Source organism: Solea solea, chromosome 18 (assembly GCF_958295425.1).
Source record: "Solea solea chromosome 18, fSolSol10.1, whole genome shotgun sequence".
Lineage (NCBI taxonomy): Eukaryota > Metazoa > Chordata > Actinopteri > Pleuronectiformes > Soleidae > Solea > Solea solea.
Window position 1 is genome coordinate 22,187,969 of NC_081151.1, and position 23,848 is coordinate 22,211,816.

At 43.0% G+C, this 23,848-nt stretch overlaps 1 protein-coding gene across 2 annotated transcripts in view; it reads left to right on the forward strand.

Moving 5' to 3' along the window:
- Positions 1–7,746: 7,746 nt before the first annotated feature.
- LOC131444425 (fibroblast growth factor receptor 3-like) overlaps positions 7,747–23,848 on the forward strand; it is a 37,825-nt gene continuing 21,723 nt past the window's right edge. For both annotated transcript variants that reach the window (XM_058614720.1, XM_058614721.1), the window contains exons 1-2: positions 7,747–8,240; positions 14,440–14,675. In XM_058614720.1, coding sequence (XP_058470703.1) covers positions 14,534–14,675 — 142 coding nt within the window. In that variant the 5' untranslated portion in view covers positions 7,747–8,240; positions 14,440–14,533. The remainder of the gene's footprint in view (positions 8,241–14,439; positions 14,676–23,848) is intronic.

Below are 23,848 nucleotides of genomic sequence, written 5' to 3' on the forward strand. Positions count from 1 at the left end.
CTGGGGCGCTTTTCTCCTCTGTGCTAATGCGTCTTTATGGGAGTGATTGATGGGAGCTTTTCTCCCGGCAGTGCTGCCGAGGCGACGGCAACAACTTCATGTTCGGCTCCTGAGGCCGATCCAAGACACACAGCAGACGGCAGACTATACATTTCACTGTACAAACATACACGGGACACAGCGGAGAGCAGGCTCTGAGCCAAAACGGTGTACGAGCTCCGCTTCTGAGGTTTACGTCAACTCCTCTCGCTGGGTCAGCTGCTCCTCTCTGTGCTTCACTCTCACATCATCAGATCACACGTGTGTGGGAACTAACGACACACAGGAATCTGGGTCGATCATCTCACCTGAGGCTGATGATGAGACAGATACGCCACAGAAAAGTGGCATTAAAGAGAAAAGTTAATGTGAAGGATGCAAGAGACACATTATTAGTCTAGTTAGTCTAACTTTTTTAGTCACTCAGTACATTTACATGCACAGCTTAATCGAGCTAAGGTCGTAGTCCGACTAAGGCTAGCTCAGTTTTAGTCAGACTAACGTGTTTACGTGACATTAAGAAAATAAAATTATTGTCTTAGTCCGATTAAGACTAGCTTAGCTATAGTCGGACTAACGTGTTTACATGACATTAAGAAAACAGAATTATTGTCTTAGTCTGACTAAGGCTAGCTCAGTTACAGTCAGATTAATGTTTTTACATGACATTAAGAAAACAGAATTATTGTCTTAGTCTGACTAAGGCTAGCTCAGTTACAGTCAGACTAATGTGTTTACATGACATTAAGAAAACAGAATTATTGTCTTAGTCCGATTAAGACTAGCTCAGTTATAGTCGGACTAATGTGTTTACATGACATTAAGAAAACAGAATTATTGTCTTAGTCTGACTAAGGCTAGCTCAGTTACAGTCAGACTAGTGTGTTTACATGACATTAAGAAAACAGAATTATTGTCTTAGTCCGATTAAGACTAGCTCAGTTATACTCGGACTAACGTGTTTACGTGACATTAAGAAAATAAAATTATTGTCTTAGTCCGATTAAGACTAGCTTAGCTATAGTCGGACTAACGTGTTTACATGACATTAAGAAAACAGAATTATTGTCTTAGTCTGACTAAGGCTAGCTCAGTTACAGTCAGATTAATGTTTTTACATGACATTAAGAAAACAGAATTATTGTCTTAGTCTGACTAAGGCTAGCTCAGTTACAGTCAGACTAATGTGTTTACATGACATTAAGAAAACAGAATTATTGTCTTAGTCCGATTAAGACTAGCTCAGTTATAGTCGGACTAATGTGTTTACATGACATTAAGAAAACAGAATTATTGTCTTAGTCTGACTAAGGCTAGCTCAGTTACAGTCAGACTAGTGTGTTTACATGACATTAAGAAAACAGAATTATTGTCTTAGTCCGATTAAGACTAGCTCAGTTATACTCGGACTAACGTGTTTACGTGACATTAAGAAAACAAAATTTTTATCTTAGTCCGATTAAGACTAGCTCAGTTATAGCCGGACTAACGTGTTTACATGACATTAAGAAAACAGTATTATTGTCTTAGTCTGACTAAGGCTAGCTCAGTTATAGTCGGACTAATGTGTAAACATGCCATTAAGAAAACAGAATGACTGTCTTAGTCTGACTAAAAGACTTCTCACATGTAAACACACTGAGTGTCTGTTCCCGTCAGTCGTTCGTGCTGTGATCTATTTTAGAAGTGACTGCGTGAGTGCAGTGAGAGTGAAAAACAACATTTCTCTGTAATCCAAGCACAGATCAGTGACTCCAGCATCTCCACCTTGATTCAATAAAGTTCAATAAAGTTTTTTTTTTACTCTGTCTGGTTGGCAGTGAGGCAGACAGCCAGCTCATGGAGCCACACCACAGCTGATACACAGCAGGCTGACGACATTCAAACTCTTCCTTTCTCTTTTTTTTCTACCCTGCGTTTCTTGCCAAGCGCTGGCAGCTGCCCATTTAAGAGAGACATGTCTTTGACGTTCAGGTCTCACGATTAGATAACAGCACTTTGTTTGATCAGACTCGAGTGTTAAAGGGGGAAAAAGGGAAGATGAGAAGAAAGAGAAGAGAAATCCGCAAAATCCACTCAAGAAATGTTGCTTTTATCTGATTCTACTTTCTCGTTCCGACCAATCTTTTTACTCTTTTTCCACCACGTAGCACAGCTCCACTCTACACAGTTTGGTTGGTTTTCCATCACAATATAGTACCAGGCGATAGTAGTGGGCGGAGTCATCATAGCAAACTAGTGACTCGTTCAGTGCTTCCTGCATGACACCGCCACTGAACTGAAATACCACTGAACATGGTCCTGATTGGGCTCACAAATGTGCTGTCGCTACATACACCACACTCCTCTGTTAAATATGGACATTTTAGGCATTTCCTTTGCTAAATGTTGGAGATTAACGCATGTTTTCAGGGATTTTCTATAAATATATTTTGGGATTATAAATAGATTTTTGAATTATAAATAGATTTTTGAACATAAGCAGAATTTGGGATTATAAATAGATTTTTGAATTATAAGTAGAATTTAGAATATAAATAGAATTTGGAATATAAGTAGAATTTGGAATTATAAGTAGATTTTGGAATTATAAGAAGAATTTGAATTTAAGTAGAATTTGAATTTAAGTAGAATTTGGAACTATAAGTAGAATTTGAAATATAGGGCGATTTTGGAATATTAGTAGATTTTGGAATTATAAGTAGAATTTGGAATTATAAGTAGAATTTGAATTTAAGTAGAATTTGGAACTATAAGTAGAATTTTTAGAGAAGTAGGATTTTTAAGTGTTTTAACTGACCTACACTTCCACATTGTTGGCTTTAATTCTTGTGTCGGATGTCACTCTCTCCCTCTCTCTCTGTCAACGTCACATTTTAGTATTTGGTAGAAAATAACAGAGTCTTTTATTGTATTTCGGGGGGAGGAGAGTGCATAAGCAAACACAGCTGAGTGCCTGTTTTCTTTGCTCTTTGTTGACTCTTAGTTTTACACCTCAGTTTATAATCAGAGCAGCAGGGAGACACATCAGTGTGTGCTTTAAAGGAATAAAAGAAAGAAAAGCACATTTTAAACAAATCAAACTTGAAATCGTGCAAACTTGACCGCGTCGTGAACCACTGGCTAACCATGGTTCATAGAAATGGAGTTAATAAAAAATGAGGTTGAAAGTGCCAGAATAAAGGCTTTTCTTCTTCTATCTTATCCGTCCTAGCCAGGTAATTAATGATCCTGTGGCCCTGCTGATTCATCTCGTGACCTTCTGGAGGGGTCGTGACCTGATCCACTGGGATACAGTGTGTGTGTGTGTGTGTGTGTGTGAGACAGTGACGAACACAGAGAGTGAAGCAGAGAGCGAGGTGTCCTCAGTGATCGTCCTCCGTGTCTTTGTGTGCTGGTGTTAATGATTAGTGCTGCTGCTGCTGCTGCTGCTGCTGCTGCTGCTGCTGCTGCTGCTGCTGCTGCTGCTGCTGCTGCTGCTGCTGCTGCTGCTTCACTCCCACAAAAGCCAGAGTGAGTCCATCGGCCTCACGATTCGCTGCAAACTGAACAGAAACAAAGTTGCTGCTGCTTCCGGCTCAGCTCGTCCGGTGGTTTTATCAGTGCAAAAATGCACAGAGATAAAAGTGCAACAGGAGGAAGACGTGAGTGAGTGAGTGAGTGAGTGAATGAATGAGTGAGTGAGTGAGGGTTCTGTCTGTGGACATGTCCCTGTGTCGCAGTCACACAGAACACTTAGGCTTTCTTTGTGTTTAATTTTTAACTCCCATTTAAAATGAAAAGGACCTCACCTTTCATCTCCCTCTGATCTGTTCCCCAGGGGAGGGAGGGGAGGAATGTGTGTGTGTGTGTTTTTGTTAATTTAGAAGTGCGGGGGAGTTTTGTTTTTCGACACCTCGTTCCCACTGGTCGAAAACTCACGTTTAATCCCAGGTTATAAAACTGGAAGCCTGAAACGCGTGTTCATTTCTTCTTATTTTTGGCAACAATAATAATAATAACAATAATAATAATAATAATAATAATAAATATAATAAACTTTATTTGTATGCAGTGCTTTACAATAAAAGGAAAATAACATTTGAAAACAGAAATACAACACTAGAATAAAACAGGACAAGGCTCGAGTCAGGAGGTTAAAACCCTGTTTTTAACTTTCAAATAAAGTAAAAAACACAGAGTTACCGACATTTTGGGTCTATTTTCTGATAATAACGTGTTCATATTTGTGTGTGTGTGTGTGTGTGAGAGAGAGGGAGAGGTCATGTGGTCACTTAGACCATCAGTATTTGAGCTGTCTCACTGAGCATTCTCACCATCTGTATGACCTCTCTCCTCCTGACCGGCTTTTGTTTCCCGAGCTCTCCCCTGCCTCCGCCAACCCCCCCCCCCCCCCCCCCCCCCCTCCCCCTCCCTCCCTCCCTCTCCTCCTCCTCCCTCCGTTGTTTCTCACAGAACAGAGTCGTCTGACGGGTCAGCGCGCGCGGCCTTCATCGCCAGTGCAACCCTCCTCTTAATCATGTTGTTGCTGCGTTAGGTTTTCCCATGAGAACGAGCAAAATCACCTGTGGGTCGTCACATTAAATATGTTTTATATGTAAATCAGAGACTGTTTTAAAGAATGAGCTGATTAAATGCAAAAGTTTACAAAGTTACTTTTCCTAAATTCAGCGTTGTAAATCAGTGAAAACAAAAGCATTATCATAGCTGCTGTAAATCAAATTTATGGTCTTGAAACATTCAAATAAATGCAATATTTGTGAGGTAAGAATTTACAGAGCAAAGAATCTGCAGATAAATGTGTGATATAATACAATAAGATGTTACATTATTGTGTCTAATGAGGAGAATTTAATTTTCACATAGGCTGAACGTATATTTAGTTTTTTGAATTTGAATTCTGACAGAAAATATTGGATATTTTCAATTTTTTGCAGTTAAAAAGTGTAAAGTTTGTTTCCTTTTCTTCAGTTTTTTTACTGTAAATTATTCAAATTGTTCAAACTACAAACCAGTCGTGTATTCTTAAATAAACAGGATAAATAAAGCATAGTTTAAAAGTTTTTACGGGGTGCAATTTGGAAGTTTTGTCCCTGTTTCTTTAAGTTTTCTTTATTATTTAACCCAAACCATTACAAATCAGTCTTACATGCTTCAATAGTTGCAGGATAAATGTAACGGTTTGAGTGGTGAGTCGTTGGATAGTAAGAAAATGAATTCTAACCAAAAAATACAAAGTTTTGTCCCTTTAAGTTTCTTAAATACTGCAAACACAGTTGCAGGGTAAACATACGAGTTAGCTTAATGAGTCGTTTAATAGAAATACTTAGTACTTAAAATAATGGATATTTGCTGTTTTATAGTGAAAAAATCAAGGTGAATTGTGTCCCTTTGCTCCATGTTTTGTTTTCAAATGTATTCAAAGTAAAGTGAATCAGATTTACGGGACAAATGTGCAGGTGGATTCTGGCCAAAAATACTGGATATTTTCAGTTTGCAATTTAAAAACTGGTAAATTGTGTTTGTTTCTTTAAATATTCAGACTAAACAGTAACATGTGCTCAAACAGCTGCAGGATAAACATAAAATATTGGATATTTGCTGTTTTTACAGTGACAAATATAGAGGTTTTGTCTCTTTTCTTCAACGACAGGTCACACTTGTCTCTCATAAACAAGTGGACACTGGAGATAAAAACCCAAGGACTTTCCACTCTCCTCTGACGTGTTGATGTCACAAATCAGGATGAAACCTGCAGGACAAACACAGGCTGACGACGACGACACACTCCTGCAGCCTCCTCACACTCACTGAGCAGAGAGCTGCTCCGCTTTATGGCGTCATAAAGTTGCCTTGTTGAAAACACAGTTTTAGGGCAGACGACAGTAATTGGCGCGTTGTCTCAACACCTCGGGGGCCGTCACCTCCGTCACGACAGCAGTAATTAGCCCACAGATTTACTGTTCATGAACTCAAACACATGTTAGGTTTTCACTTCAGGTCAAACATCAGGCTGTTTACAGGCGTTTCATGAGGGAACGAGGCCTTTGTGACGCTGTTTAGTCACAACTAACAGACAGATGACAGTAAGTCAATCTACTGTACATCCAATAATTAACTAAAGTATAAACTGGGTTATATAACCACTCACTTTTCTCTGTAGTTTGTTGCTTGGGTGGTTGTTTGATTTGTTGCTTGGTTGGTTGGTTGGTTAGTTCGTTGTTTGTTTGATTTGTTGGTTGGTTGGATGGTTGGTTGGTGGTCGGTTACTTGTTAGTTGGTTGATTTGTTGGTTGGTTGGTTGGTTGTTTTGTTGGTTAGTTGATTTGTTGGTTGGTTGATTTGTTGGTTGGTTGATTTGTTTGTTTGGTTGTTTTGTTGGTTGGTTGGTTGATTTGTTGGTTGTTTGGTTGTTTTGTTGGTTGGTTGGTTGGTTGGTTGATTTGTTTGGTTGGTTGTTTTGTTGGTTAGTTGATTTGTTGGTTGGTTTGTTGTTTTGTTGGTTGGTTGATTTGTTGGTAAGTTGATTTGTTGGTTGGTTGATTTGTTGGTTGATTTGTTGGTTGGTTTGTTGGTTGAACGCTCCTAAGAAGAAGACAACAATGCTACAGCTGCCTAAACAGTGTGGTTGGAGCAGGGAGGGGAGTCATGTGTCAGCTGGTTTGAGTGTCACAGTCAGTGAAACTGATAACTTTGTAACAACCTTTAGAAACTAACAACAAACTGTTTACATTTGAAAGTTACAAACTACAGTTTTAACATCCTCGTACCACCACACTTAAAAAACCTGAACTCCAATTTTAGTAGAAAGAGTTTCTGACTCCATCATCATCATCCTCATCATCATCATCATCATCATTATCAGATCTGGACTCGCTTTTCTGAACAATCACAGCAGAAGTAGGGGGCGCTCGTACCGTCTCTTCACTCGCTGCCTCCGGCGGCTCCAGAGGGGCGGTGCTCTGAAACCTGCGCCCCCTCCCGCAGCTGCTGCCGCAGTTTGTCCCAGCGTCGCAGCCCGGCGGAGGCAGAGGACTCGGGGAGAGAAACAGCGGCAAGTGCGCAAACAGCACACGATCTGCAGTCCTTCAAAATAAGAGTCTGATCTGAACGACACTGATGCACATAGTGTATTTATTTTTATTTATAGCAACAGCAGAAATGGGTGTTCTTTATGAATCTGTAACAGATTTACAAACAATATTAAGGACACTTAAAACAAATATTAAACAGCTTTAATTAAAATTCATCTCATTAATTATTTAAATTATCACACAGTTTGAATGAAAACTACAACCATTTAACGTAATTGTTGTTTGATCCAGACAAAATATCTGATGTATTTTTTTTAAACCTTAATTTTGTTTTATTTAAGTAGAAAAGAAAACAGCTTCCAAACATAAAACAAAATACAGTTCAGTAATAACGCCCAAAAAGCAAAATTAAATGATTATTTATTTGATCTAAATAATGAATAATCTATATTTTAAAATCATCATTTATTGAAAAATGATGCTTAAAGTCCATTGTGTAAAGAGAAGATTTCAATGACATGCGTTTTTTTTCTCCTCTCGCCAGCATTTTAACAACAAACGTCTCGTGTCACCTCTTTTATTTTGAAACTCGTGGCCGGAAGTGCCGCTGCCGCCTGGTCCGCGCCGCCTTGTCGGCAGCTGCTTACTTGTACCCGCAGCCAGTGGCGAGCACACGCCAGTGTGAGTCTGTCGATCCGAGGCGACGGAGTTCAACGACTGTCTATCACACACACACACACACCGCGCCGGAGAGGAGCGAGGATCCGCGCTCGCCGCCTTCACCTCCCGCCTCCTCCTCACCGAACCCCCCGCTCTGCTCCGGAGGATGAACGCAGCCCAGAGCTCCGGACACGTTGGAGCGCAGCAGCGCGCGCTGGGAAACGGGATATAGTGAAGAAGTTGGTGCGGGTTTTTTCGCAGCGGCGGAGCCTGCGAGCAGAGGAAGACTCTGTTCTGTCAAGTGAAGAAGGATTTTTGTTTTCTTATTTTTGAATTTTCTCCTTCACTGTCACCAGAACTGGTCCGAGCAGCGCGAGGACCAGAGGATTAAAGAGGGGTTTTCTGGGTTTTTACAAAGTTAACCGGAGAATAAAGTGTGTTTTTCTGCTCGTGGATGCTCAGGGACTCACGAGACACTGAGATTTACAGTCAGAGCGGAAACACAAGGTAAGAACATGAATATTATTATTATTATTATTATTATTAGTCAGCTGTTACAGAAGTAGCTTCACTTCCTTGTGCGTCGCAGAGATTCAGTCTTGCACTGTGTGTGTGTTTGTCTGTGTGTTGCGTGGAGCAGCAGCCCCACGGTGTTGCCGCACGTATGTCGCACAGGTGGCGCAGAAGGAAAATCTCTGCTTGTGAGCCTCTGCTTTGCTCTGTGCGTAAACGGCGCGTCCTGGGCGCAGACAGAGCAACAAGGACGCAACCTGTGCGTCTGATTAAAACATTACTGTGGCGGAATTAACAGTGGGGGGGAAGCGCACTGGAATTGATGGTTGCTCTGTGTGTGGCGCAGGGTTTTTGGAATTACGCACACCGCGAAACGTGTTGTGCACATTATGGTTGGGAATGATATAACTCAGTGTTTTGTGTGTGGATGCTGGTTGAGCAGGTTTTCTTGTGCGTAAAAACGCACAGACGTTGTGACACTTTGGTTTCCAGATGTGACGAAAACATGAAACTTTGCGTCAAAGGAAACCAACGATCTTTGGAAATGACGCACAATGCGACAAGAAACCTCCAAATTTACGCTTTGGGTGCATCTTTAATGTAAATCGTCATGCGTAAAAAACGCGTAATCGCTGTGACCCAAAATATTGACCCTTTTGTTCCTGGAAAATCCTGAAATGAGGAAAACAAAACAAAAAACAATTTCCTCCAATTTGAATTACGCACGTTGTTTAAAAGGGAGCTCTACGTATTTATTTATGTATTCTTTGTAAACTGCATGTTAGTGCAGTTTATACAGCAATATGCGTAAAATTTGGAGACGCTGTGACTCCAAATATTGACATTTTGGTTACCAGAGAACCCCTGCTATGAGGAACTCACGGGGAAACTTATGACAGACATCAAACACGTCAGAATAACATGGTGGAGCTTAATCGTCCTCGTGTGTTTTAATGAGAACAAACGTGCGTAAAAACGACTTTGGATTCCAGAAAAATCTCTGCCGTGAGATAAAAAACGTATGATATAAATGATGAGATTACGCGCACAGCACAGGTCTGGTTTCCACGCGTAAATTCACTGTCAGAAAACGAGCGTGTTTGCATGAACACGCCTTTTCTCCTCACTGCAACAGTGACGTCTCCTTCGCCTCAGACATGAATTATTACACAGCGCAGAGACTCTGATCGTGACTCTGTGAAGCTTCTCCAAACAGCAGCGGCTTCCTCTCTTCTTCTCCTCCTCGGCTTCTTCAGCAGCTTCCGCGCATCACTCAGCTCCCTCTTCACACACACGCGCTCCACCAGGATCCACTCAGCTCGGCGTCACCGCGGAAAATGACCGGTTTAACGCGTGCTGGGAGAGGAGAGGGTGCTGAAATGAGATTTCGGAACCCCCCGCACTTGCACGAGCCCCATTTCAATTCCAGAGTCATTTAAAAACAGGCGCGCGCGAGCGATAATAGCCTAATGCCGCAAATTAATTGCCGCTATTGACCCGAGAAATGACGCGCTGTGTTTTCCATCACACTCAGACACGTTTCTCTTCCAAATGAGACCGTGATTGCCTCCTTTCATTACGCACACACTGGCCTGAAGCCATCACTCTTTACTCTGCGTGGAGACATTTCTGAGCCATTTCTTCCCCAAAAAAGGGAATAAAAGTGTCTAATCTGAGTGATTTAAACACCTTTTCACTGAAATAATGGCCTTATATTTCTGTAGCAGCCAGAAATTGTCTGTGATTCTCACTTTTGAACTTCACACTTTGTCGAAACCATTCAAAAATAAACTTTGAGGGCCATTTAGAACCTTTCATTTCACTGAAATGTTCTAATAACGTCATACTTTATCCTCCATACAGAAAATAATGGGTCACAGTGGCAACAATTAATCAAAATTAAGTTAATTTAAAAGTATTTTGACACGTAATCTGTTTCAAATAAGTAAGTCTAACCAGTTTCTTGACAGTAAATGTCATCATTTTGAGGTTTGAGACACTTTTTAATGGTGTTTTTTGGACCAAACGATCAACATATGTTAGAGCAGCACAGCCTTTCTAAAAAATAACAAAAATATGAAAATTGTAAAAAAAAATCAAGCTGCTGCCATGGTGCCACTTCAAAGCAAACCGGCTGTTTCCTGCTCCTGCAGTTTTCATCCATAAAGTCTGTCAGAGGAGTAATAGCAGCGTTTCCAGCATTTCCAGCCGTTTAGTGGCGTCGAGGCGTTAAAAAGTCACATCAAATATACCTTAAATCTTCCCGTCTGTGGTGTGAACGCTCTGTCAGCCGCGTTCTGGGACGGAGTCTCGCTCCGTCTCATGTCTCACAGATCCCCAGAGGGACGTAAAAGTGTCCTCCTGGGACGTTCTAGTGTGTCGGCGCGAGGACAGGGCTGAGCCGGAGTCCACGTCCCCCGCTCGTCCATATATGTCCTCTTCTCACCTGAGTGAGATGTGGGGATTTCCTGGTTTCTTTGCTCCATGGTTTGTGGATCTGGACCAAACTAAGCAATTCATTGTGAAAATAATCAATAATGGAACTAATTGTTGTTTTTCTTGTTCTTTTAAAGAGACAGAAAACCCACAAATGATCATTTACTGACTGATTAGAAACAGTCAGCGCTCTTTAATCACGTTAACACGTTAAATGTTGTTGTTTTTTTTTGTCCACGACGAAGATTATAATCCAAATTAACTGCATGCTTTCACTGGGGAGACAAAAATCCGTTTGCAATTATCCGATATTCGTCATTGTAATTACCGTAGCGACAGATTTGAACACGCTGAATGTTTGTCCCCGCCTGTCTGTCCATCTCCCGCTCCGGCTCCGCCCAGATTCTCTCTCTCTAATCCCCCCTTTTTTTTTCCCAGCGTGACACAGTGAATCAAACTCTGACTTAATTGTTAAAGATTACAGCGACAGTCGCATGTGACGAGCATGTGACGAGCATGTGGGCCGATGAACTTGAATATTCATGTTTTATTCACTTTTCTCTTCCACGTCGCGTTGGAAACATTTCGTAGGCTTTGAACGCCACATCTCCTCCTCCTCGAGGTCGTTAAGAGAAATCAAAGTGGGTTTGTTTGGTTTTTTTTATTTCCTTTTAAGTTGTAGCTTCACGACCTGTGACGAAATGAGGGAATAAAAGGGTTTACACATTTGTCTGCGAGTGTCATTTCTTTTCCAATTTCATGCCATCAATCACGTCGCACATACACGAGCTGCTGCTGCTGCTGCTGCTGCTGCTGCTGCCGCTGCTGCCGCTGCTGCTGCTGCTGCTGCTGCTGCTGCATCAGAATCCACTCTATGCCACGAGGGAGTCGCAGCTAATAGCTTTCGCCGAAATGACTCAAACCTGGAGAAGGGAATCGTTTTTCCAATTTCTTCCCACATGGCTCAAGAGGCTGTCGTGTCGAAACAGATCTGGATGTGGAGCTTTTTGTCAGCTTCTCGACGTGTAGTGCCCATAAAAAGCTGAGGTTTTCTTTCTCTGTGTGTGTGTGTGTGTGTGTGTGTGTGTGTGCGCCAGAGAAAACAAGAGTTTCAGATCACACAGGCCTGTAATCAGCTGCCTCCACGCCTGGAGAGCGAAGGCCTTATCGTGTGTTGTACAAACAAACCGCGGCAGCAGCAGCGGTGTGTAGGCGTCTGGTGTTGTACAACAACTGAGGACGAGACGAGGGAGCGGACGACATGAAAGGCCGCAGTGTGTTTGTGCTCTGTGTGCGCGAGGTTTGTTGTCTTCTGTGTCGAGCAGCGATAATATGCGGTGTTAAAACCTGCATATTATGCCCTCAGAGGCGGAACCTCCTCTGAGAGACCGGTTAATTGTTAACAATACTGTGTTAAAACACGGGGGGCCACACGGGTGGTGTAGTGGTTAGCGCTCTTTGCCTTTGCAGCAAGAAGGCCTGGGTTCGAGACCCAAGTTATAGTCAGATATACTGTGTACATGTACTGTTTAATCAAGCTAAGGTCGTAGTCTGACTAAGACTAATCGGACTGGTTGTGCGAGTACACATGTCGTGAGTCCATTTCTGCTGGTCCTGTATGTTTCGGACTTTTTTGTGCACGTGCAGAACGCCAAGTCCGACTAAACGTATACATGCAGGAGTAATCAGACTATGAATCTCATCATCCAGGTACGTTAGTCCGACTAAGACTAAGGTCAATTTCAGTCGGACCAACTTGTTTACATGACGTTAAGAAAACAGAATTATTGCCTTAGTCTGACTAAAATCAGACTTCTCACATGCATGTTCTCCCTAAGAACTTTCCAGAACTTGTGACATGAGTGGGTTCTTAGGGGACTAAGATTTAAGTTAAGGTAAGGGATAACGCTGCATAAACTGTGTTTAACGAAGTTACCGGCTTGGTTTTTGTTTGAAAACTACTGCACTGTACTTTAGTCTGGTTGTTAACCTGGTTGTGTTTGTTTCCACTTGCTGTCAGTGTCAGGTTCACCTGCTTGTTGGGTCACTGTGAACTTTTGTCTGACCCCGACCAAAAAAAAAACACTTTCCCACACATTTTCTAGACGTCAGAAATGACCATATCTGTGAAACGCCGGTTAAATTAAAGGCTAACAACAGCTAGTTTGTCAGCAGATGAACTTCTGTGAAACAGTAAAAATGTGATGGGCTTTTTGCCTCTAACTTCAGGGTGGCCCCGTTATGCCAGCAGCCCCCAAATTCTCTTGGAACGCCTCTGTATTTGCACAGCTACATACAACTGTGTGTTGTCAAAATAAAACATCTTTGAGTGTGGTATTATCTCACAGCTAAAGGTATTTTAGAGCTGGACGGATCTGCTAATGTTTAAGCTGACACTGGTAGTGTGTGTGTGTGGGGGGGGGGGGGGCTCTCTCTCTGCAAACCTCAGTACATTCCAGCTTCTCCTTGCTTAAGCAAACAGAGAGCAGATCACTTCACCACCTCCGCTGCCACGGCCACAGCCGCCGCTGTTCTCCGCGGCCCCCTCCTCCTCTCCCCCCTCCCTCCCGCGAGCCTTTGGGCACTGATATCGTAGATTCTGGCATTCCTCATCCAGCGGGAGGATTAGTAAATCCGTGTCAATCTGTAAACTAAACGCTAAACCATGCGGAAGAGTTTGCCGAGCAGAGAAGGAGAGTCGTGGGGTACCGTGCGTGAACTTGTGCTCTGAAGCTAAAGGGTCTGTTCTTGTGCCCCCCCCCCCCAACCCCCCCAAGCCTCTTATGAGCTGTTTTTAAATATCGGCAGCGCTTTAATCCCGACAAGCTAACGGGTGATCAGGTGCTCCTGAGTGAGAGTCTTGAGAGAAACTGCAAAGAGGGATTTCCACTCTAATCCTTGGAATCTGCGAGGAATGCCGAGTCAGAATACGTTAGCCTGTGTGCTCACATCGCCAGGCAACTTCACTGTGCTGCGTTCAACTCGACACACTCACTTTTCCTTTGATTCTATTGTTCACACGGGTCAAAGGTCACGCTTAATCCAGTGTTTTTTTGGACCAGTGAGAATGTGTTTAATCAGAATTCCCTCCTGGGTCAAATTATTCAAAACAAACGGGAATGAAAGACGTTAATTTTTCCTTCGTTTACTTCATTTCTTGCACTCTGGCACAGTTTAGTAGAGCTAAGGCCTTAGTCCGGCTAAGACAGACAATTGGACAAGAGTCCGAGTACACATGCGGAGGACAAAATCGGATTTATTGGCAGAACATCAAGTCCGATTCTGTTCCAATAAAGTGTATACATGTAGGAGTAATCAGATTATGAATCTCATTATCCAGGTTAGACTCATTAGTCCGACTAAGACTAGCTTGTTTTCCGTCAGACTAAGGTGTTTGCGTGACGTTAAGAAAACAGAATTATTGCCTTAGTCAGACTACAATCAGACTTCTCACATGCATGTAAACACTGTCATCGTTAACAGCACAATGCTAAGGCAGGCGTCCATCTTGGGGCTGCTAGCGTAGCCGTTAGCCATGAATGTTTTTAGCAAACCTTTCTTCATTGGAGTAGCACCATAAAACTGTTCACTCACTGTTGAGCTTTGTGTGTTTGTGACGTCACAAAACATGATTCACCTCGTTGTTAGCGGTTTCTCAGGTTCAAAAGCGGCTAACGGCTAATTATGAAAGAATCTTTGTTGTTGTCCCGCTGTTTTCAGCTCTGTTTGATTCGTCCTCGTCTTTCCTGTTTTCCAGGTCCGTGGGGGCGGAGGACGTTTTGGATATTTTTTCCTGAGACGTGAGAGAGAGGCCGCCGCCGCCGCCGTGCTGGACAGCATGCGAACCGAGGATGTCGTCTGAGTCGGGCGTGGCTGCTCTGCGTCTCACCTCGTCGTCCGGAGGGATGACGGCTCTGTGGTGCTCGCTCTGGCTTTCTGTCCTCCTGCCTCTGTGCGTCGCTCCGGCCCGGCTGCCGAGAGCTCCGCCCTCCGGTAAGACCTCCGTAGATCACATGGTGACGATACGAGTTTGCTAGCCCTGGCATTAGCTTCCGTGCTGAGAGGTCGCGGATTGAAGTGTCCGAGATAGTTGCAGCCTTTTAGCCAATCAGCTGCCTGTAGTCGGTACAGCCGGTCTAACTCCAACCTCAGTGTACCGTATCATCTCACTCTGGTACCACCAAGAATGGAACAGTTTGGGCCGGTTATTTTGGTGCCATTCCTAATGGAAATGTCAAAAAATATGTCCTGTACTGTCTTTACAAGAAAATAAGTGGAACAATACCGATTCTTTTTGGGGAAATCAGTGCAGCCAGTTGCCTCTAAAGTATTATTAGATATTAAATTGAGTAGCTCTAATGCGTCTTGGGGACACATTTGCTTCTACGGCGGCTCGAGAATGTGTGTCCACATGTGGTTTTAATGACTGGATTCATGAATGCAAGGCGATTTTAACGTGTCGGATCGTTTCCGACGGATGTTGTTGTCACATCTGAACAAGCAAAGGAACTTTGACTCGGTGACGTCGTCCATATTTACCAGGTTTTTTATGTTGTTTATGTCCCTGAAGGCATCATTGGCGTTGAATAAGGATGTGGTTTCTCTTCAACATCTATAAACTTTTTTATATCCAAACAACTTTTGATTTCGTTCCAGTGATCCTTCGGTCGTTTGATTCATTGTTAAATATTGACTAGGATTTGCTTTTTCTTGCTGCTGTGAATTCAGTATTTTTTTTTCCGCTTTATTGAGAGACATTAATGAAAAAAAATCCTCCTTAAATCGTCTGCACACATGAACCAGGGAGAAAAGGCGTGACGTGGGTCCTCCCTTACGTTCGCCCTCATTTGCTTAAAACCCAGTTTTCATCTCTTCAAATAAGAGCGTTAAACATGCGTTTGTTGTTAATGCGACTTTGTCTCGTACGACTGGGATTTTAATTGGATTCTCGCCGGTTGGCTGAGCTCGGCGAAATAGATTCTCCCGCTCTTTGTTCTCGAGGCAAAGATCAATGCAGAGTAAACTGTCGACTGTGTTGTGCTTTGATCTCTCCGTACTGTGCACACACACACACACACACACACACACTAAAATAACTAACACAGCAGTGGGTTCTTTTTTCTCAGGCGTCAGCGGAGTGATGGTTTCTGTCCTCCTTCTTTTTCCTCCCTTTTTATTAAAAAAAAAAAAAGTTTTTTAAAGCGAGTGTTTGACACAGTTTTCACACGTCAAGAAAGTGTGTGTGTGTCCTTGTATTTGTAACCTTTTTAAAGGACTTTTTCTGGAATAAACGGTGACCTTGTCAGGACCAGTCGTCCTCCATGGGGAACAAAACCTGGTCCTAATGAGGCAGAACCTCATTTCTGAGGAGTTACAGACATTGTAGGTCTATTTTCAGATAATAAGGAGTTCATATTTTGCGTTGGTGACTGTAACTCTGGATTTTTTCCTTTAAGTTTGGGACTAATGGGGTTTTTTACACTACTCGGTTCCAGCACGGCTCGACTCAACACGGTTTATTTTGCTGTTCCATCAGTGATAGTACCTGGTACCTGCTCCGACGAGGTTCGGAGCGAGCTGAGCCGATACTAAAATGTGACGTCGACAGAGTCGGAGAGTCATGAGCGCGACGTTAGACACAAGAATCAAAGCGAAACAATGCCGAACTGTAGATCAGTTAAAGATACTTAAATATCCTGAAAATATTAACGCTAATCCCCAACATTTAGCAAAGGAAATGTCTAAACTGTCAATATTTAAGTTTGAATCAAGACAAGAAGTACTGAACGATTCCGTGAACAAATCTGTTTAATTCAACTGATTCTAATGATTCAGTTTAGAGCTGCAACTAACATAATCATTTCATCTGTCGATTATTTTCTCGATTAATCGTTTGGTCCATAAAATATCAGAAAACCTGTTGATCAGTGTTTGTCAAACCTGGAAATGATGATGTTCTCAAATGTCTTGTTTTTGTCCACAAACCAAAATGATTCACTTTTAATGATTTCTTTGTTATCCAGAGCAAAGAAATGAAGAAAATACTCACATTTAAGAAGATTAAACAATCGGAAATCTTGTTTTAATCATGGGAAAAAAACTTCAAACCGATGATCGACTATCAAAATAGTTGTCGATTCATTTAGTAATCGATTAATAATCGATACCAAACCATGTAGAGTCGAGCCGCGCCGACCTGAGGCGAGGCGCGCTGGAACCGTAAAGTGGAAAAGCGCTATAAGATGCTGTTCTTTGGGACTTTTTTTAAGGTGGAAAAGTTGCCTTTATACTCCAGACTGACATGGACTTTGGAACATCTCTCTCTCTCTCTCCCTCCCTCCCTCCCTCTCTCGCTCATGTAAAACCACAGTGTTACAATAGTCATCTTGTGATTCCGTCTGCTTGATCGCTCTCCCTGCTGGGAGCCATCACTGCCAATCATACTTGGCATCATTCAAAAAGCAAGAGAGAGAGTGTGTGTTATTTTAAACCCCTCCGGGTGGCGGCTCTTTGGGCTGCGATCTCTCTCTCCCTCTCTCTGTCTCCCTCTCTCTCTCTCTGTCTCTCTCTCTGTCTCTCTCTCTGTCTCTCTGTCTGTGTACCTGCAACATTCGCAGACGTGTCCAAAAACAGTCGGAGCTCCGCACGCTGAGAGGGTTTCTATTATTATTATTTTTGTTCTTATTATAAGTTACTCGTGTTTATTGTGTTTAAAGGTGTAAGCGCCTAATTTGCTGCGAGGTGAGAACACGAGAGCACGCGCAGCACGCACAGCCAGTCTCTTGAGAGTCTTTGTCTCTTGGGAATAAACGTCTTGAATCACACGACACACATTTCGGACAAAATGTCAAGTCAAACGTGCTGTTGAGATTTAAGAATGTCATGTTTTTGAGGATTTAAATGAAAACAGAGGCGGGGGGAACTCACAGCGAGAGCCAAACACACCCACAGCAGTCCGGTCCGGGTCCGCGTCACGCTCGTCAACCTCTAACCGTGAACCATTCACGTCCATCACGACTCCGCCCCGGCCGTGTGGCGTCCAGCAGACTTCCCCCCGCGTCCACAGATGGACGAGCAGTCGGGATGAAGTGACTGTCGTTCTCTGGCAGATGGCACAGTTTTTCCCCTCTGTCGCCGCCGCAGCAGCAGCGCTGAGCTGCTGTGGAGTTGTCACTCAGGTTTTTGCCCATGTGTGTGTGTGTGTGTGTGTGTGTGTGTGTCCTTGAAAGTTCACGCCCGACATGTAAATACACATTTTGAAAGTATCTTTGGACTAATAATGATACTTCTACCACGGAACAGTTGTTTACATTGAGCGGTTTTTCATTTTCCATTCCACTGACTCCTGCGGGCCACCGTACATGTACAAAACTACGTGTTCTTGGCTGGAAAACTGTGATTTTCTCACGTAAAAGAAGCCTTTGTGGGTCAGAAAATAAGGTCACACACTTTTATTAAGTTAGTGGAATAAATCTGCAGCTGTGGATTGTATGTGTGTGTGTGTGTGTGTGTGTGTGTGTGTGTGTGTTTACGTTTAATGTTGTTTCACAGCGCGTTGTTGTTTATTCGTCCGAAGCCTGGCGGCATTTCCAAGCTGCGTGAAACGAAGAAATGTTTGAGGAGTCGTGTTGACCAGAGCGAGTGACTAATGACAAAGACCAGAAGCTGCTTTTGTGTGTGTGTGTGTGTGTTTACTGACCACACACACACACACACACACACACACACACACACACACACACACACAGAGTGCCCCCGTGGAGCTCAGATGAAATATTTGGCTCCTGAGCTCCAACGCCTTCTGTGCAGCAGCAGACACATGAATTCAGCACATTCACTTTTGCTGTTGTGTGTGTGTGCATGTGTGTGTGTGTGCGTGTGTGTGTGTGTGCGTGTGTGTGTGTATTACAGGCCTACGCGGAGTCTGTAGTTAAGTCAATGTTATGTCTGTGTGAGCAGTGGCGGCTCATGAAAGGGAGGCAGTGAAAGAAGATGAAAAGAGAGAAACATAGAAATTAAAGGATCGCGGAAAGTCTGTGTGTGTGTGTGTGTGTGTGTGGTCAGTGTCCCTTTACACAAAAAACAGTACAGTAGTTTGTGTGTGTGTGTGTACACGTCTTTAGTAGACTGTGTCCAATTGTCAAACAAACCTGTCTTTGTGAGGACAATCTTGTCCTCGCAACTGTAACAGACTTTTTTGAGGATAAAGAACCTGGTTTAAGGATTTCTTTGTTACAAAAAAGTAACAAAATTGGTGATAATTAGTCAGTAAATAGGCGTTAGGCATGTAGTTGTGATGGTTAACCCTGAAGAATAATACACAACTTCCTGTGGGGTGAAAGCTGTCCTCACTTTCCCTAAATGTCCCCACTTTCCCAAATATGTCCTCACTTTCTCTAAAAAATGTGTCGGTCCTCACAAAGATACCCATACAAGAACACACACACACTGGTTTGCATGACTTAAGAGGACGTTGCATTGACTAACTTTGATAAACCACGTCTCCACCTTAAAATGTAGTCATTTACACGACGGGGACATGCTTTTTGTCCCCATAGGGAAGACGAGTCCCCGTACTGTGTCCCCACAACATAAGGAATACCAGGCTCGCACACACACACACACACAGATGAAGGAGATTCCTGTAAAACTTCCACTCCCCGCGTCTTCGGCGTGAACTTTCCCTGCAGCTTTTATCGAGAGATCTTCTTGGCAGGCGCCGCGCGTCATGTACGCCAAATGAGCTCGGAGGATGACGATTTGTCGAACAATGACTTTTCTATCCTCCGTCCATCAGGCACTTAATCCACCTGACACTTTTCTGGATGGGATTAAACATTAAAACACGACTCCCCGTTGAACAGATGCATCACTGTGAGTGAGGTGTGTCTCTCCTGGACTACCGTGTACGCCGCACTGTCGCGAGGATTCATGACAAAACACTTTTAACCTATAAAAAGATGATTTATATCCAGAGCTCCTGAATTCACGCAGGTTTTATCAGATTATGTTTTTCCAATATCATGTTTTACTCTGCGCTGTCTCGTCCTTCGCAGCACGATGTTATGTATGAGGGAGATTTTCATTAAGCTCTTGCTAAGTTAAACTGTCTAGACGCCCTGTGTGTGTGTGTGTGTGTGTGTGTGTGTGTGTGTGTGTGTGTGTGAGTTGAAAAAACGCAAAATGTTATTAAAAGTCTTTTATATCGGATCACAGACTCAAGAGAGCGTGGTTCACAAAAGGATTTTATTTGTGCTTTTCCTAGAGTACGTGAAATGGCGCTTTTCCACTACATGGTACCGCCTCGGCTCGGCTCGCGCCTGGACCATGTAGTGGAAAAGCGGCAAAAGTGTCTGTTGAAACCTTTTAAAGTAGCAAAAGTCCTGGTTTCTAATCAGTTTTATTTACTTTCTACGTCCCGAATGAATGATCACACATGTTGATTTTTAGATTTGAGATATACGGTGAACAATATTCCCTTCCTCCGCTATCTCGTGCCGCCAACGGACAAACCAATCAGAGCGCACGTGTTCCACATTTTGAAGCAGAAGCTAACTGCTAAGATCCCTCTTTTCTGGTCTGCGTTGGCCACCGTAGGTTAGTTTTCCTGGGAAAGGGAGTTGTGAGCGTAACCGCCCCAAAGATACACCGGTTGCAGAATGTGCTGCGCTCTTACACGCCAATTTGGCGTAGTTTCTCAAACCTTTAAAGTAAAAGCCGACTCTCGGGCCACTTTGTTTTGTCAACAGAGCAAAGTTGGCTTCACCGTGTAATGATTTATTTTGTCGACGCAGAGATAGCGGAAAATATTCACATTTAAGAAGCCGGAAAAAAACAAAGGAACTTAAGTCTTAAGTTGATGAATGATGGGTGTTTCATTTGTCCACCGTGGGCTTCTGTAAGCTCCGCCCTTTAAACGTGCGCTCAGGTGAGCGGTGGATCAGCGGTGGATCAGCAGGTCACGTTCAGCTCGCGACCTCTGCACACTGTGTGTGTGTGTGTGTGTGTGTTAATCCGCCTCATTAATGCTCTTTGAAAGTGTCCCTGCTTGTCAGTGGATGAATTATAGATGAAAACAAGTACCTGTCTGTGTTCTCCTCACGTCCAAACCCCTGCTCCACCACCACCCACTCTGTTCCCACTGTGGGTTTCTCTCTCTCTCTCTCTCTGTCGTTCCACTGGTTTTTCTGTCATTCTTTGGCTCGTTGTCATCAGTGCAGCAGCCGTTTGATTGTCCTGTGAACTGCCACTCTCACACACACACACACACACACATGCGCTCCACCTCTGGCTGCGGTTCAGGACGACTCTGCGCTCTCGCTGCTGGCTGACAGCGGCGTTGACATACGGCAGGTTTTTAATTACAAAGCTCCCCTTAAGGAAATTGTTGAGATACTTAACAGATAAGGCAGACGAGCAGGGAAACAAAGAGGCTCGTTGTGTCGCATCACCACGACTGGTTTTTCAGAGAGAGGGTGTGTGTGTCTGTGTGTGTGTGTGTGTGTGAGTTTAGGGTTATTCAGCTGCAGCAGTTCAATCTGACAAAATATTTGTGATGCTGTGAAGAGAAGAGACTGCTGCTGTTTTAGTGAAAGTAAAGAAAGTCTCTCTCTCTCTCTCTCTCTCTGTCTGTCTCTCTGTCTCTGTCTCTGTCTCTGTCTGTCTCACACCTGGATTAACGGTCACCTCTGCATCTGTGAACATAATTTATTTTGATTTAATTGTCGTGATTGATGGTGATTACAGTCGGTGTGTACTCAAAAATGAACCACACAATCAAAATACACACATTTGCAAAGAAAACATGGATTTAATCATTAAAAAGACGCTGGGCGGGGCTTAGGGAGCTGCCTGCTGATTGGCTACAGAGTCACGGGCTTGGACTTGCCCAGTTTTCGACATCCAAGTCCATTAGAGTATCTAACGTTTGTCAGATTCTCACAATTATCTTGTTCCAGACGCTTCATTGAGCTGTCGAACCAAAAGCCAATCAGCAGACTGCATCCTAAGCCCCGCCCATGGTCAGAATCGCAAACAAAAAAAAACCCCGGTGCACAAAAAGAACAAGCGAGGGAGCAAAAGTGTACTTTCAAACAAATAAAACACAATCTTTTTGAGGTTTGTGTGTGACCACTTTAAAGGGCCTTTTCAGGGTTAAGACCTGGTTCTAAGGGTTAGGTTAAGGGTTAAGGTAAGGCGCGTCCTCACCAGTGCTACTGTACAAGAATGTGTGTGTGCACAGAACGCTCCTGTATTTGTTGCCTCTTCAGGACCCTTCTTCTGGCATAAACACTGACCTTGTCAGGACCAGTAGTCCTCATGGAGACCAAAACCTGGTCCTAATAAGGCAGAACTAACTCATTTTAAGCTAAGATTTGAATGTGTGTGTGTGTGTGTGTGTGTCATAGTGGAAACTTGAGGATGAAAAAGAAAATAATGGAGCGTGGAGAGTTTCTCCAGGAGATGTGAGTGTTTCTTTCATCTCTCTCTCTCTCTCTCGTCTTCCTCACAGTCACACGTTCACATCTGCTCACTCTTTCATCCTCTTCCTCACGTCTGCCAGGAGTCAAAGTCAAGTCTGTGTCGTTGACATGATCACAATCAGGTTTCCTGCGTCCAAACCTGCGTCTTCCACGTTTACACTTTAGTTTATTCACATTTCATTCATGTTCAGTGTGATTTCATTTAACAGATTAATCAATTATGAATCAATTACTAAATGTTTTTTTTAATAATTAAAACACTGTCTGGCAAGGCCAGCTTCTTAAATGTGAATATGTTCTGGGTTTTTTTTGCTCCATATAACAAATAAATCATTAAAAGTGAATCATTTTGGGTTCGTGGACAATAAAGACGATTGAGAACTTAATCATTTTTAACACTTTCAGACATTTTATGAACCAAATGACAAGAAAATAGTCAATTCAATGAAACAAATGAATTAATTCATCCACCCAATCTAAGAAAACTGGTGTTACTGTGAAATATGTTGAATAAAGAAAGGTTTTAAACACACACAGGTGTGCGTTTGTCAAAATCAGTGTAAAAATCACTCTTTTTTTCCACTTCTTTTTTTACTTCCTTAAATTCAGTGCGACAAAAACAGATAAATGTAGTCTAAACCTCCTCCTCCTCCTCGTCTTTATTTCTCCATCTTTCCATCCTTCTCTAAAACAACCTGTGGTCTGAGCTCACACACACACACACACACACACACACACACACACAGGAGCTTGTGTTTAAAGCCCCTCCCACGTCCACAGAGCCCAGCTCCTCCCCCTGTTATTCTGCCAGCGGAGCTAAAATAATAAACGTTGTGCCTGGAAAGAAGAGAAAGAGAAGGTTTCTGCTGCTGTTCTTCGTCCCCACACAGAAGCTCCTCTTCTCTCTGTGAGTGAAGGCACTTCCTGGTGGGAAGCAGAGGATGATGGCTTTGGAGGCGTGTCCCGCCCCCTGCTCAGGTGCAGATGAGACGGACACAGTTTATTTTGGCAGTTTCTGAAAGCTGAGAAATTGTACGTTTATTATTATTATTATTATTATTATTATTATTATTATCATTATTATTATCATTGATAATGATAATAATAATAACAATAATAATAATGCATTTTATTTATAGGTGCCTCTCGGGACTCATGGTCACCTTACAAAAAAAACCAGTTCTAGAACAGCAACAATAAAAACAATAAAAAAAACAATTAGAATTCGAAGAGGCTCCTCAGTGAACTCCTGCGTGTGTGTGTGCGTGTGTGTGTGTGTGTGTGCGTGCGTGTGTGTGTCCATTCACAGAGAGGAAAAGTTGTAAAAAGGTGAATAAAAGACTTCTTCTCAGCAAAGCGTGACACATTAATTAACAAAGTCGAGATGAGGTTTTAACTTTCACTTCAAAGCGTCTCTTTGTCGCCATTGTTAGTGTGTGTGTGTGTGTGTGTGTGTGTGTAAACACAACTACTGCCTGAGTTTATTTATTTTTTAACTTATACGATGAATGCACAATGCCGGTGTCTTAAGTCTGCGGCGTTGCTACGGCGACGCACTGACGCAGCGCACATGCAAGTGAAGTGTGTGTGTGTGTGTGTGTGTGAGTGACACTGACTCACACACACACACACAAGTCATTATTTATGGGATGTATCTGGAGAGCGTCTCTGTGTGTGTGTTCT